Genomic DNA, 16,958 nt, shown 5'->3' with positions numbered 1-16,958 from the left:
TTCGGGTAAAGGTGATTTTGGTAAGTGTAAGTATATGAATGAGTGACTTCAGTGCTATGGGCCCCACTGGAGTATCCCGGACCTAAGGTTATTGGGATTTACATCTTGACGCTGAGCATTACATACAAATAAGAATATGCAGGAGCAATTTACATACATAGAGGAAGATGCACGCACTGACACAGCACACATAACAATAAATGAGTCCTCGCCTAGTTACTACATTGGCGAGTATTTACCAAAGTAAATAGACAATAACCGACGTGCTCCCACGAAACGAAAGGCCGTTGGAATGACGTCACCGTTTAGTATGACACTCGCCTCGAGCTAAAGCCATTTACTAACCGTACTTTCTATGATAACGAGGGACAGCGCTCCCATGCGAAGATGGCCGCCGTATGTAATGTGGGGTGGTCTAAGCGCACCGCGTGCTCGGACAAAACACCAAAGTGCTTAGTCCGCCCTCTCTGTCCTTGGTGCCGACCACCGGCTGTCACAGGTCGGCCCCCTCGTTCCCGCCAGCCTGTGAACCTTCAAAGAGGGACCTAGCAAGGCCACTCCCCTCAGCTTAATACGTAATTAGCCTTTCCCCGCTCGACATCTCCGCATGCGCACAGTCAGTCAAGCAGCCGTGCTCACGCGCAGACTGACGACAGCGGCCGCGCCGCGTTGTTTTCTCCGTGGTGCGCAGCCGCATAGCGGCGTCACCCGCCTCCTTGCCTCTTTGACAGTAGAGCGCGTGCGCAGTGCGAGTGCGCGCGGGTGTGAGCGGCTCGAGTACGGACGCATGCGCAGTGAGTCCGCGGCGCGCGGACCTAGCAGGGCCGCCACCGATCCCCGCCCGCTGCACCATGCCGTTCCTCCACCGCAAACCCTTCGAGCGGAAGAGGCCCCCGGCCGACCTGCGGCCCGACGAGCACTTCTTCTACTGCCGCGTCACCAACGAGATATTCCGCGACTACGAGTGAGCTATGAGGGGCTTTCGGGGATAAAGTGGATGGGGAGGGGGCTCTGGGATGGGGGGGGCCTTCATGGCGACCAGGTGCCACTTGTGTTCACTTGTAGTTGTTTTGTCTCTTAACCCTTGTACTTTTCAGCGCATCAGCTGCGCCCACCCCCTCTCTAGTTAATTCTCCCACCCCTGATTCCCCCACCACCCCCTCTGGCCCCTGTCACCCTCAGCCCCCACCTCTCCGGGTCTGCCGTGGACACCCCCGTCCGGTGCCTCCCACGGCGGGCCCTCGGGTGCTGCGAGAACCCTCGCCCCCTCTCTATCTCTTTTGTCTCAGTGGCACCAGAGCATCTTGAGTGCTGGGCAGAGTGATGGGCCCCTCCCCGCAGGACTCCCGGGCCAGGGTCACTTCTGTTAAGGGGTATCTTTGTGCAGTGCCAGCTACCTTGAGCACCCATGTGCAAGACCTCAGTTCCCAAGGACACCCCTGTGCTGGATTTTCTGGGGGGGAGGGGGGTACCCGAATGTAACTCACAAGGGCACCCTGTGCTGGGCAGTCTGTGAGTGGCACCTCCGTGAAGGACCCCCACCTCACAAATGCACCCTGTGCTGGACAGTCTCGGGGGGGGGGGGTGGGGAAGGGTACCTGAATGTAGCTCACAAGGGCACCCTGTGCTGGGCATTCTGTGAGTGGCCCATCTCTGTAGGACCCCAGCTCACAACAACACCCTGTGCTGGGGGGCACACTTGGGTAGGACCCCCCAGCTCACAAGGGCACACTCCGCGGTACAGTGAGGGGTACACCTGTGTAGCACACTCGGCTCACAAGTGCATCCTGTGTTGAACATTCTGTGAGGGCAACCCCCGTGTAGGACCCCCAACACGCAAAGGCCCTGTGTGCTGAGGAGCACCCTGTGTATGAGTCCCAGCTCACAAGGGCACCCTTTACTGGACAGTCTGTGAGGCGCACCCTGTGAGGAGTGCAGGCCTGTTTGTGGGTGCCCCCATGTGCATACCTGTTTGTGTGGGGTGCCCCCCATGTGCATACCCGTTTGTGTGGGGTGCCCCCCATGTGCATACCCGTTTGTGTGGGGTGCCCCCCATGTGCATACCGGTTGTGTGGGGTGCCCCCCATGTGCATACCTGTTGTGTGGGGTGCCCCCCATGTGCATACCGGTTGTGTGGGGTGCCCCCATGTGCATACCGGTTTGTGTGGGGTGCCCCCATGTGCATACCGGTTTGTGTGGGGTGCCCCCCATGTGCATACCGGTTTGTGTGGGGTGCCCCCATGTGCATACCGGTTTGTGGGGGTGTGGTAAACAAAAATCTTCTTTACCGGACTGAATTTCATACGGGATCTTAAAATAAAATAGCTCAGAATAACAAGAGGCAGAATCCGTGGTATAAGAGTTTCTAAATGGGCTTTATTCCATCAAAAAAATGGCCGACTCGAGTCGCGGCCTTCAGGTTCCGTCACCACGAGGGTTCAGGAAGTGAAGTACAATACTTTATTGACAGACATGCATTTTTATAATAAGTACATTACAATGAAACGAATGTAGAAGGCGTAACATTTGATAAGAAAAGTGACAAAACAGGTACGTAATCGAAACTAGGCGTAATAAGGAATAAAAGAAACATGATTGGTTAGGATTATCAGACATAGGTGGATCTATAAGATAATACTTGGCATAGATGCGCGCGCAGCAGCATGACGTGTGATTGACGTGCAACTAGGGGGTGAAGGGGACTTGACATTTAGCTCTACATGTGGAGACGAGAAGTCTGGGGGGTCAAGTCAACCTAATCCCAAATCATATCTAACATCCTATGTTTAAAGAACTATGTTATCCACAAGGAAGGACTCTCGGACAGAATCTAGTCTATACTGACTGTGTGCGTGCACAAACGCCTAAGTGTCTATATGAGATGCGAGGGGCAGAAAACTTTCCATGGCAGCAGGGCTATGAATCACTTGCAGGAGGACGGAAAGGCTGAGTCCTTTGCTTGTGAGCTAAAGGAAATGTTTACCTAAATCACTAGACAGGAATGCATCGGCTGAAGAGCAAAATAGATAATTCGAAGGTGAAATACAGCTTCTTGGCAGGCAGGCGAAAACTGGCCGAGGCAGGCACCGTTAGCTGCACAGGGAGTAGGGCAAAGTTCATGGATACAGATGCGAGCTCAAGCTGAAGCTGTCAAAGACAGAGAGCAGGGAAAGGCTTTGAGGACAGAATCGGGCCTACTTGCCTGAACTGTAAAAATGGAGTAACTTAGCCATATAAAGTCGGTGGCCTTTCATACTTAGGAATCGAATATCCAGCCCATCGATGGCGGATCTGACAGAGAACATGTCGACGGTAGACACACATATGTTTGCGTCTTAGAAACTGGAACTAGAGGGAACATACATGTACTTGTAACATGCATATAGAACCGTTGGGGTCCAAGATAGGGGACATAACTGATCAGGAAAATCCACATTTCCACATTCCCTCCTTGTCCCCTACTTGCCCTTCAAGAGATATCAATCTTCATCATTCCATCGATTTGCTCATGGAGCATCATTTCTTCTTCCTTCTTCTTCCGGCATTTTGAACGAGAACTGTGATATGGAATGCATGATGTGGCACACAGACCACAAATCGCTGGTCCACATTGTAGGCATAAACAACAACTGAAGAGCATAAGAAGGCCAATACCTAGGAAGGATAGAACTCTCCATCCCCAGGCTGATATCACACTCCAAAACCACCCGGACCACGTCCAAGTGCCTGGATTTTCGTGTATCTGGCTTACAATCTTATGAAGGCGTGTTATAGCTTTATATACAGATGGCGAATTTTCTGGTATGAATATGCAGCAGCTGGATCCGATGACCCTGCAAGCTCCGCCCCTATCGGCCAGGATGACGTCAAGGACAAGACGATTCTGGAGAACAACAATTCTCATCACTGATTGTTCCTCTGTCAGATTGCCTAGGGCGGCTATAGTCTCATTTACTACAGCTTCAAGAGTCTTGGTGAGTCTACGTATCAGCTTACTATTTGATATTGTACCTATATAGGGAAAGATACCTTTATTGAAATCTGCATACTTGTCCCATGCCGTCTCAGTATAATCGACAACTGGGAGATCTCTTCGCTCTCTATTGTGTACTAAATGAACATTTCGATAATAATCAGGGGGAGCTAGAAAAACAGGTGGCAGAAGGAAAGCTATGTAACAGGTACCATCCCAATCTTCCTTTTTTGTAGTTAATAAACGTGGCAGTACCTGTACTAGTAAACCTGGTAACAGTTTAACTTTATCCCCGAGCCCTGAACCTGCAGTTCGGCCCCTTTCTTCCTCTGCTAATGCTGTCCAGTCTATCTTTTGGTCACCCACTTCCCACTCTTTTTCTTTCAGTTTTTCATAAATGCCAGCAGGCAAAAGCACCTTTAATATCGTCATAATATCAGGAAAGGTGTACTCTCCCATTAGTAACATGTCTTTAATTTCTCGGTGGAAACCCGCTGGGTCTTTGTCATGACTAGGTACTACTTTCTTCATTTCCAATAATTCCATTTTTGATATGGGTGTGTAAACAAATACACGGTGAAACTCATTGTCTTCGCCTTTTATTGGGTGCACTTCTCGTAGGGGATTTTGTCTATCCATATAGTACGGCGCTCTTTCTCTGCGGGGCAGCGAGAGAGAATCCGGACTTACAAAAAGGACATACTGCTTACGTGACACTAATATCTCTTTAATTAGCTTGTTACTAGAACCTCTCCATCTGTTTGTGAGTAGTTCCGTTAATATATCAGGTAAAGGACCAGGGTCAGCATGTTGGCTCTTATATAATATGAGGAGTTGCTGAATCATATAGATTCCAGCTAAACGTTGTTCATCTGTACTGAGATTAAAAAACGTGTGTGCTACGGTCTCATCACCGTATTTTTCAGGACTGTCAATCCAGTGAACGGCTGATCTGGCTAACTCTTGCTCATCCATGGAATCGAGGAAGTGGTAACCCCTTCGTTCTCGTAATATTTTATCTGCGGCTTGAAACGAATGTTCAGGAGACTTCAGATTTATTATAGGCGTCGGATACGTTCTGCTATTATTTGGGCATACTGAGTGTATGGGATCAGAAAAACATCTAGTATTTTCACAGGATCTTCCTCTGCCTACATAAGCTATGGTCTCTGACTGTCTTGCGGAATTCCCTGATTCGGACATTTCATCTTGCTCAAACTCGTCTGTTCCCAATCTCTCTTCATGAATACGCTCTATTTCTTTACGGATTTTTCGGCACATGGCTATTATACAATTTTGCTTATCGTGTCTCCCTTCTGATATATTCTGACTCCATTTTGTAAGAATAAGCATTGCATTCGGGTCTACCCCCGGGCGGTCTTGATTTCTGATCACACAGTTTATGAGGAAACGTAACAGTTCCCCCTGTATTTCTACTTTCTGGAATTCCATAGCTCTGTTAATACATCCTGGATCTCGTCCTGTTTGAACAAAATGATATATGTTATCTAGATGCGTAGTCATTCCTGGTAACCTTGCTAAATACTCTGCGGCTCGCCTGATACGTAATGATGCCAGGACCATTTCGTCCTCTTTACCAACCTCTGGGTCATATCTACAGTTTACAAGGAGTTCCTTAAGCGTACGTTCACTTACGAATTTAGGTGTACGTGAATGTGCTGACTCTTGAAAAACAAGTTTATTTATTCTGGGTGGTGTAAAGGTAATGCTAGCACCTCCCGTGGCCCCATCTGGGGCGTCGGGTGTGAATGGGTTCGTTGAACGTGACACAGCAACTATGGGTGTCGATACCCCTGTAGAATCGACTGCGGAGACAGATGCGGAAACAGATGTGCTTGCTGACGCTTGCGTCGGGACTTGCTGTTGCACGGGGACAGATACCTGATCCTGACGTTGAACCCCTACACCAGACGGTCTATGTGGTGCGGCGTTAGCATATTCGGGAGCTGCGTCGTCTAGATATGAGGAAAGAAAAACATCTTCTGCGGTTCTGGGATGCCCTTTTGGATGTACCTTAATTGGAAATAATGGGGGTGGCAAGTCTTTTGGCATTTCTGGAGCAGCCTTAGGTAGTCCTTCGGCTAGAAGGGGATACATACCATTCATAAGAGCATTTCTTTGTCTATTTACTTGTTCTGATTTCACTCGGATACCTTCCTCAATTAATAGACTTTCTTGAGCTTTATTTGAACTTTCTTTACTCCTCTCTTCTTGTCTACGTGCTTTTTCTGTTCGTCTATGAGATTCTTTACGCCATAACTCAACAGCGTCTTTCTGTGACTGTCTGACCTTTCTTTTCCATAACTCTTCCTCCACTTTCATGATGCACTCTGCATTCCAGGTTCCCGCTACGGGCCACCTTTGACTTTCCGGCAATCCCTTGGTATAGTCTACCCATAGATCAAGAAACAATATGGCATCTAAGCCATGCTTATGGTACATAAAATGCCCTGGAGTGTCCCTAGGAGGAATAGGAACTGCTTCTTCAAGCACCCCTTTTCTGGTAGTAATCTGTCTTAACTTCGAGAAGAGCGGCATATTGACAACTGATCTGATACTTACTCTTGAACTCACTTAATACGAAAAACACAATAATGAACAGTGAACAATGAACACTCATTCATACCACAATATTTGAACACTTTAAACATTAAACATTAAACATTTTAACAACGACCGACAATGATGACAGTCTGCCTAACTAATCACCACGCTGAATTCTTGACAATAACTGCATACTTCGGAATACTTGATATACTGCTAAACAGTACATATACACTGCTAAACAGTGCAGACCGGATTTGTGTACCCAAATCCGTCTTGACCGGCACAACCTATGTGCGCGTCAACACGCCTCCCCGGCGATGGTACTCACCGAGTAGCTCCTTGAAACGGAAGGCCTCAGAGAAAGGACAGGACTCGATGACTGCGGACAGCGGACCCTCTGGACATCGGGGTTTCGAAATAACTGGTGGGCCTCTGTATACCTCGGATCTTGCTCTCTCAGCTAGGCTCTGGTCGGGATACTTCGCACTTCTCACCGCCTCGTCTGGGTTGATCGCAGCCTCAGTCGCCCCCGCTTGACCGGAGGGAGCTTACAGGAAATCCTGCTGGTACGCGTTTATGGTCCGTCCAGCTGTGGCAGGAGACCGGGCTTGCAACGCACCGCCGGCGCGTGAGATGAGAAAGTGTCCCTATTCGGGCGCCATTATGTGGTAAACAAAAATCTTCTTTACCGGACTGAATTTCATACGGGATCTTGAAATAAAATAAAATAGCTCAGAATAACAAGAGGCAGAATCCGTGGTATAAGAGTTTCTAAATGGGCTTTATTCCATCAAAAAAATGGCCGACTCGAGTCGCGGCCTTCAGGTTCCGTCACCACGAGGGTTCAGGAAGTGAAGTACAATACTTTATTGACAGACATGCATTTTTATAATAAGTACATTACAATGAAACGAATGTAGAAGGCGTAACATTTGATAAGAAAAGTGACAAAACAGGTACGTAATCGAAACTAGGCGTAATAAGGAATAAAAGAAACATGATTGGTTAGGATTATCAGACATAGGTGGATCTATAAGATAATACTTGGCATAGATGCGCGCGCAGCAGCATGACGTGTGATTGACGTGCAACTAGGGGGTGAAGGGGACTTGACATTTAGCTCTACATGTGGAGACGAGAAGTCTGGGGGGTCAAGTCAACCTAATCCCAAATCATATCTAACATCCTATGTTTAAAGAACTATGTTATCCACAAGGAAGGACTCTCGGACAGAATCTAGTCTATACTGACTGTGTGCGTGCACAAACGCCTAAGTGTCTATATGAGATGCGAGGGGCAGAAAACTTTCCATGGCAGCAGGGCTATGAATCACTTGCAGGAGGACGGAAAGGCTGAGTCCTTTGCTTGTGAGCTAAAGGAAATGTTTACCTAAATCACTAGACAGGAATGCATCGGCTGAAGAGCAAAATAGATAATTCGAAGGTGAAATACAGCTTCTTGGCAGGCAGGCGAAAACTGGCCGAGGCAGGCACCGTTAGCTGCACAGGGAGTAGGGCAAAGTTCATGGATACAGATGCGAGCTCAAGCTGTCAAAGACAGAGAGCAGGGAAAGGCTTTGAGGACAGAATCGGGCCTACTTGCCTGAACTGTAAAAATGGAGTAACTTAGCCATATAAAGTCGGTGGCCTTTCATACTTAGGAATCGAATATCCAGCCCATCGATGGCGGATCTGACAGAGAACATGTCGACGGTAGACACACATATGTTTGCGTCTTAGAAACTGGAACTAGAGGGAACATACATGTACTTGTAACATGCATATAGAACCGTTGGGGTCCAAGATAGGGGACATAACTGATCAGGAAAATCCACATTTCCACAGGGGGGGCCCATGTGCATACCAGTTTGTGGGGCCTCATGTGCATACCAGTTTGTGTGGGGGGGCCCATGTGCATACCAGTTTGTGTGGGGGGGCCCATGTGCATACCCATTTGTGTGGGGTGCCCCCATGTGCATACCAGTTTGTGTGGGGGGGCCCCCATGTGCATACCAGTTTGTGTGGGGGGGCCAGCATGTGCATACCAGATTGTGTGGGGGGCCCCATGTGCATACCCGTTTGTGGGATAGTGCCCCCCATGTGCAGGCTCGTTTGTGGGGTATGGACCCCCCCATGTGCAGGCCTGCCTGTTGGAAGAAGGGCGCCGCATGTGCAGCTGGCCAGTCTGTGGGGGGGTGGGCACGGCAGGTGCAGCTGGCCCGTCTGTCGGTTGAGACTGCATTTGTAGGCCCGTCTGGGCGGGACCCAATGTGCAGGGTCATGTGTGGGGGGCACCCTCTGCAGGACCTGTGCTAAGCTGGCTGCAGCATGGAAGCCGGAGTGCAGGAGGATGAAAAGGATGTAGTGCTGGGAGAGCGAGGGTCGTCTCTATGGAGACAAGTCTGCGCGTGCTGCAGCACGAGAGCCGGAGGACAAAAAGACGCAGTGACCGCAAAACGAGGGCTGTCCCTACGGAGAAAAGTCTGCACCTGCTGGCTGCAGCACGGGTGCCGGGGCAAAGGAGAATGAAAAGGATGCAGTGCCCAGGGAGTGAGGGCTGTCTGTTCGGAGACAAGTCTGCACCTACCAGCTGGCTGTAGCACGGCAGCCGGGGTGCAGGAGAATGACAAAAACGCAGTTCCTGGAGAGCTGTCTGTATGGAGACAAGTCTCCACCGGTCGGCCGGCTGCAGCACAGGAGCCGCAGCACAGGGGAATGAAAAGGACACAGTGCCTGGAGAGCGAGCGATGTCTGTATGGGGACAAGTCTACCTACCGGTTGGCTGCAGCACAGGAGCCTTTTCATCAGCAGGGTACGGAGGTTAGAGGGTGCCCACCCTTTCCTTACGTTGGTTTATGGACAAGCCCAGGGTTTGCTCCCAAATTCTGCTGACTCCAGCCTTCCTCTGCATGCCCTTGTTCACCTGAAGGCTTCCTTCCAGGAGCTGGTGTCCATCCCGTGCCGCACCTTGAGGACATGCTACTTCAGTCTCTGGACACACCTGTGAGAGGCGGGAAGGGGGCTTCCTTATTTCAGACTCTTGCTGGGCCTATAATAAAGGCTTACTTTGAGTGGTCATCAGACCTCCTTTTGTGCGAGTCTCCTGGCTGGGAGCAATCGGAAGCCTCGCACTTAGGTGCAAATGAAGCGGAGGGGAAACAAAGGCTCACGCCTTGTTAGCACTTCATACATACTTAAGACAGGCAGCTTTTTACTTTGTTCAGTTCTTGTTTACAAGCTATGCATAAGAATGTCAGGTGTGTTGGTCTTTCCCAGTATTTATTCAAAATAAATAGCATTTATATGGTGCTTACTACCTGTGAGGAGGCGTTGAAATAATTTAAATATCACTTTTTTTCTTGTATAGCTCTACTCATCCCAATGTAGGATCTCAGACCACTTTACATCATATGGATATATTACATATACAATAAATCATATAGTTTGTAAATCAATGTACAGGATGTGTTACATAAAATAGCTCACTGCTGTATTAGGATTGCAGTGGAACTGCAAGTGACATAAGGATCTCTGTGTTAAAAGCAGTAACCACTTACCTAGCTACATAAAATAAAATTTAATTTGCATGTTATATGATGTGCTTTGCTGGAGGCACATTAACCCTGTGTGCTACTTTGAGTCATTACTGAGGCTAGACAAAACACTTATCTTCCAGCAAGTGCATTAACCTCCAGAGTTATCTTCCCATTATTATTCACTCAGATTTACTGGGAACACACAGATCTCTACAGCAGTGGCCTTAACCCCTTAAGGCCCACTCTTGCCTTTGTATCAGTCCTGATCTTCAGCTCCAGAAGCCTTTTAAGGTTTGCCCAGGGTGTGGGGTTAAAATTCCAGAGTTGCTCTTTCACACCTTAGATATCTCTAGAACTTATGCAGCAAAGATAGAGAGGGACATGGGTACATCCACTTGGAAATGTGCCCTCATGAACGTGAGATCATTGATTAAACACAGTACAGTGTGCTTTATTTATAGAGGATGAAAACCTAAAGATTGCTTTCATCACAGAATCCTGGACCGATAATGCATCAGGCCAGGACTTAGTTAAGGCGACGCCTCCTAACTATGTATGTTATACTCTGCACAGGCCCATTAGAAGAGGAAGCGGATTAGCGGTCATCTACCATTCCTCTCTTATCTCTACATTTAATCCTGGAGAGGTGGAAGTCTGCGAGGCTTTAGACTTCTCCTTTCGCTTATCTCCTCATTATACCTTTCAAGGCTCTCATTTACAGACCACCAGGCCCTAGAAGCAGTTTAATTGATCAGGTGGGCAGACTTATGGAAACTGGTATTATCGCCAGTTCCTATACTATTCTAGGCGATTTTAATTTCCACTTGGAAGCCTTTTCAGACTCTGACACAGCCAAATTGTTAGATTTAATGAAGGGCAGTAACTTGGAGCAACTTGTGACTGGTGTGATTCATCAGGCAGGACATAAACTTGATGGTATTTTTTCCAACAATCCACAGCTGCAAGTTACTAATATCATTCTGTTACTCTGGCCTGATCATAAGGCTGTATTATTTAACCTCACTATCCCCGACCGCCATACTCCGAAGCCAGTAAAAAAAATCTGATGAAAAGAGCGTGGAACAAAGTAGTGGCTGAAGATTTGTGTGATGTCCTCAATAAGACCTTAATCATGCCCCCCCACAAATCTAGAAGAGGCAACGCGATCCTACTCCTGCTGTCTAGAAGCAGCAGGAAATAAACAAGCTCCCAAAAAAATGTGCCATCACACAAGACGGCAACCCTCTGCCCCTTGGTACTCCCAGGAACTAAGGGAACAAAAATTGATTTGCAAACATTTGGAGAGAAATTGGAGAAAGGAGTCTAAGGATAGTGATAAGGAGGAACATAAACGTGGCTTTTGCCAAGTATAAACAGCTGATTCACTATTCAATGCTTGTATTCTTCTCCACTAAGATTAACAACGCAAAAAACTCAGCAAGGGAATTATTTAACACAGTCACCAGTTTGGCCAATCCAGTGGCTATTACATCCACGCCTAGTCAGGAACTCTGTGGAAAAATTGGCCAGTTTCTTTTATGGGAAAGTGGATGCCATCTTTCCACTTTCTCTAATGTAACATCTAAGACTACTTTGGGCCAAATGGATGACTTAAATATAGAAAAAGCGCAACTGGACAAATTTGCCCAGCTTACAGAGACATTTAATCTTCTTATGCTGGTTAAATCCGGCTCTCCTTCTGACCCTTGCCCGATACCGATATTAAAGTTAGTGACAGGTTCTACTAACCTGTCACTAATGGAGGTCCCGAGTTTTGACCTCCATTTTTAATACTATGTACTCAGAGGGGTATTTCCCGCTAGAATGGAAAAAAAAACTATTCTGCCTCTACTAAAGAAACCGAATCTTGACGCAAAAGACCCCAACAATTTCAGGCCGATAGCCAGACTCCCGCTACCTCCAAAAATTGTTGAGAGGAATTTAAATACGCAACATAGTCAATTTCTGGAGGATACTTAAGCATTTGACCCAACCCAGTATGGCTTCAGAGGGGGGCATAGCACCTAATCTGCTCTCCTGAAATCTACTGAAGAGATCTGGATTATTTTAGATCAAGGGGGCAAGGCTGCTTTGATCATGCTAGATCTTTCTGCAGCATTTGATACGGTCCATCACGATTTGCTGATGGACCGGCTGCAGGAGATCGGAGTACAGGGCTCCGCCTGGAAACTTCTGAGATCTTTTCTGTCAAACCGGAGTCAGTGTCTCTAGGAGAATTCTCATCCGTGCCTTTTTCATTGCCATGCTGGGTCCCTCAGGGGTCCTCATTGAGTCCGACCCTATTTAACATATATGTGTCTTCTTTGGCGCCCCTTATTCAGTCTTTTGGGTTTAGCTTGACCTTCTATGAGGATGATACCCAAATCGTGGTTTCATTACAACCAGCTCAGTGGCGGAGCATGGCGGTCTGTTTTAAGGGCTGCATGAATACCGTAGGGATTTGGATGGCCCAAAACTGCCTTAAATTGAACTCCGGTAAGACGGAGGTGGTATGTTTTGGCAATGATCCTAATTTTTGGACCCCGGAATGGTGGCCAGACACCCTGGGTCCTCTCCCTTCACCTAACAGGAAGGTAAACCTAGGAGTGTGTGTGGGCCAGAAGCTTAGTTTCAGAGACCACGTGAATTCATTGGCCTCTGCTACGTCCTTTGCTCTCAGGTCCTGCAAGAAAATTCTGCTGCTTTTACCTAAAGAATGCCGCCAAACACTCATCACCGCTCTCACCATGTCTAGGCTGGATTATTGTAACAGTCTATTTTAATATCCAGGAAGGAATAATGCAGAAGTTGCAACTCCTACAGAATGCTGCTGCTAGATTGGTGTCGGGCATTCCAAAATAGGCACCAATTTCGAAGGAGATACGGAAGTTTCATTGGTTGCCAGTTAGGAAGCGTACCCAGTTTAAATCTTTGTGTCTGGTTCACAAGGCATTTGGGACCAGTCTGGCTTACTTAAAAGAGCGGCTGTTTTGGTATACTCCAATCAGATCACTGCGCTCATCTGATGCGAAGATGATCTATGTGCCATTTGCAAAAAAGGCCACCTGGTGTTGTGTAGATTTTTAGGTTCCGTATATAGGTTCCCCGATTTATGCCCTTCTATAGGTACAATTCATATTGCCGTTATTTAGGCATGGCATAGAAAATCCAGCCCTTATTTAGGCATTGTCCATGCTAACCAAATACAGGCATGGTCGTCTACATCTGTCAATCCACGTCACGAGTTCTTGGAAAACCAGACTCTTAAGCCTTTAGGAATTTCCCTTGCTGGATATTGATATCTCCAAGTACTCATTTATTATGCATGAACATCTATTCCTTATGGGTTCATTCATGACGTTCCGATGCCTGACTTTAATGTCAATACAGGCATTCCTAAACACCTTCAAGGTATATATATACCTGCACTTGCCCAGGCAAACCAAGGTTCCGGTACGGTCCAGTTCGACTGCCTACTTGCGGTTCGCCACGGCAAGTTCAGAAGGAGATCGAGTTCCCGCCTGATGCACTGACCAGATGCTGTCATTCTCCTCGCAGAGAATCCAGCTCCAGTGTTTCAGATTCCCCTTACGGGGTGTTAGATATGGAGTCCCGGAAAGAGATTCCAACCTCACACATTCTAAGGTATGGAGCAGACTAGAACTTAGAGAAACTTTTGGCAACTCTTGGCAAAACTAAAACTATAGCTAGCTATACTGTAGAAAACAGCACCTACTTCTTACCTCGTACTACACTTAAGTTAGGTACACTGGGGTAGAACTATTTAGAAGCATCAGATGAGTATTCACATTTTAGCCTGTTATGTATGTATTTTATGAATGTCATAGCTACAAACCATGCTATTGCAGCGTTATTTAATCTTACTGCTAACCCTGTACGTATTGTACTTTGCATCCTGTCTCACGATTGTAGCAGTTCATATCTCTTGCATGAGAAATAAGACTGTTCAATAAACCCCTTTTTATTGAAACACCCATCTGTCTATTTCTGTGCAACTCTGTAGAAACTAAGCATGCACGATTGACTGAGTGAAACTGTTATCTATTGTTTCCACGGTTCTGAGATTGTTCCGACTCTAAGGGAATGAAAGTTGTCATGTTTATGCGGTTGTCAGAAACTAATCCCTTCTTATATATTCGAGAAGTTTCTAGTGACCTCTTAGTTAGCTGGCACAGACAAGTAATTAAGTTTAATGTACTCGATAGAGACATACTGACCTCAGTCCTATGTCAAAACTATGGTGCATATTATTCCAATGCGCAGAGCCCATCGGGGATATAGAAACTACACTACATGGCGCCCAATTGTTTGGTAAGGCACTAATTTAACGCTAGATACTTAAGTAACTGTCGTGCTTTTCTCAGAGACCCCTACTCATAATACTCCATGAGACGTCTGGAGTGGGTAGGGATAATATCCACCATAGCTGAGTAGGACAAAAATCCTATGTATTAGCTGTTTGGTTTGTTCAACGTTGAAGGATACAGTGTTCCAAAATATTGTGCACCTAATCTTTGTTCCCTTGAAACTTGCTCTGAAACTTTCATTAAACAATGACCGAAAACGGCACAAACGCCGATACTGGTGGAGCTGTACCCGACTAAGTCGCAGCAGCTTTTGATTGCACAGGTTTTGATGAAACCTATGAAAATGCGAAAATCATCGCTCCAAATTTAAGGAAAGCCATCACTCTAAACCTTATAAAACATGGCCTAACACCAAGAGGTGGTAGGGCAGTTTTTGTGATGAAGGCACATGAATCTTATCAGACAGAGGTATTCTATTCATGGATAGTATTCCTAGAATCAAATCCAGTAACTAAAACCGTTCACTTCTACAAATGTGAACCACCTGAGGAATATTCCTTTTGAGGATATTGAAATTCCACTCACATACCAGGAGCATGATCTCTGGTTTAAAGGCGCCCTAAAACATTACAATCACATTACCAGGCTCGGTGCACTAGGTAGACCAGGAGCAACATGGCCGATTTTAGCCGGCTTCACACCTCATCCTGACATTGCTTCAATGTCAGACGAAGAATTACTTAATCAGATACAAAATTTAATATAATTACAGTTTAACCACAACTGTCTGAAGGTCCTGAAAAGGCCTTTACTAAAAACAATCCTACCTCTTCTAAAAAGAAGTGGGAAAATAACAAACATTCAAAAGTAAAATTCTCAATCCCGAGGTAGGTCTCCTCAAAAGGAGCCCTCTGAAAGGAGGTATAACCTCAGGAATAGGGATAATTTGAGGAAACCTGACTGGTATCAAGATACTGATACATGTTCCTCTCGTACCTTTCAGATATCAGACATCCGAAAGAAGAGGACGGTCAGAGAACAAAGAACGCGTGAAGTCCAAAGACGATCAACACGTTCAGGAAAACAAACAACCACCTCAATTCTCCAAAAAGAAAGTAGCAGGTCTGAAGAACAGACATGCCGAGGATTCTGAAAACACAACTCTAGAATGGGCTCAGACAATGTTGGACAGCGCAGCAAAAGTTACAGTAGCTCGCCAGAACCTGAAGGGTCTTCTGGAGACAGTGGACTTGAATGAGAACATTCAGGTTGAAACTGTGGATACCAGGGTTAGTTCTCCACATAGGTTCTATGAAATAACACTCCGGATGAAGGGAGACCAACCAAGAAAAGTAAAAAGAACTCTTTAGGGAGCGACTTTCAAAGGGTTATGATATACTTCTAACAGAACAAGACTGGCCACCAGAATTTGTCAGGGAGTGGCCATATGGCGAAGACATCATTATGCCAGCCTTCTCTAACCATGTTCCAGTACACTTAAATTATACTTATGCCAGGAAAGGAGCAGTGGCCCAGGCCCCAGCATTATATAAGAATCATGTAGGATGGTAGAGGACTCGCCTCACCACAAAATCCAGTTAAAAAATTAACCAACTGCACAAAGGCAGTACCCGGTTAAGCAAGAAGCTAAGAAACAAGTTCGGGAGATCTTAGATCGACTTGAATACCAAGGGATGATTGAAACATGCACCTCATCAATGAACAATCCTTTTGTTTCCTGATTCCAAACCAGACAATACATATAGTGTAGTTTTGGATTACAGACACCTAAACTCTTGTTGTAAAACATTTGCAGTGCAAAATGCACACAGTACAGCATTAATGAATAACATGGTGCGTAAAAAGTACAAAACCACATTAGACATTTCAAATGGTTTCTTTTGTCAAAATATTGCAACTGAAAGTAGATATTTGACCGCTTTCTCAATAATGGGGACTCAGCGTCAATTTTGTCGACTCCCACAGGGGTTCAAAAACAGCCCGGGGTTATTCTCAGCAAGAGTAACAGTTACTACAAATTTATGATGACGAGGCATTGTCCTATGTCGATATCTATCTGACAGATGATGGCCTGGACACACTTGAACAGGGTGAACACCATTATTTTGGGCTTCGCCTCTGAGGGTTACGAATTCAACTTTATAAAGTCCAGAATTTCCCATCTCAACGTCCTTTTCCTAGGATATGAACTTTCAAGTGAAGGCAAAAGCCTGGCAGCCAACTTTTTAGAAAAGTGTGCGCTGCTCCAACCTCCAAAAATGCTGAAAAACTTAGTTGATTCTAGGTTTCCTGAATTTTGGAAGAACATGCATTCTAAAGTACGCAGAGAGAGTTAAACCTCTCTACGAATTAATCAAACCTGATTTCAAAGCCACAACTTGGACACGAGCACACACATTCTGCGTTCACTTCAAACAGACATGTTAGCAACTAAACACTTGCAATCATGAGTAAATGTACGCAACTTGGTGATCCGAATCATTCCGGGTCGATGCAGATTCACCTACTTAACTTTTAACGAAGGTGAAAAAGT

At 46.3% G+C, this 16,958-nt stretch overlaps 1 protein-coding gene across 1 annotated transcript in view; it reads left to right on the top strand.

The window, feature by feature from the left end:
* Positions 1-719: 719 nt before the first annotated feature.
* Positions 720-16,958, top strand: part of BAZ1A (bromodomain adjacent to zinc finger domain 1A) — a 758,495-nt gene continuing 742,256 nt past the window's right edge. The window contains exon 1 of the mRNA XM_085627428.1: positions 720-964. Within this exon, the coding sequence (XP_085483554.1) occupies positions 852-964 (113 nt within the window). The 5' untranslated portion in view covers positions 720-851. The remainder of the gene's footprint in view (positions 965-16,958) is intronic.

Source organism: Triturus cristatus, chromosome 9 (assembly GCF_964204655.1).
Source record: "Triturus cristatus chromosome 9, aTriCri1.1, whole genome shotgun sequence".
NCBI classification, from domain to species: Eukaryota; Metazoa; Chordata; class Amphibia; order Caudata; family Salamandridae; genus Triturus; species Triturus cristatus.
The sequence above is the reverse complement of the archived record's forward strand: the minus strand, read 5'-3'. Positions and strand labels throughout refer to the sequence as shown.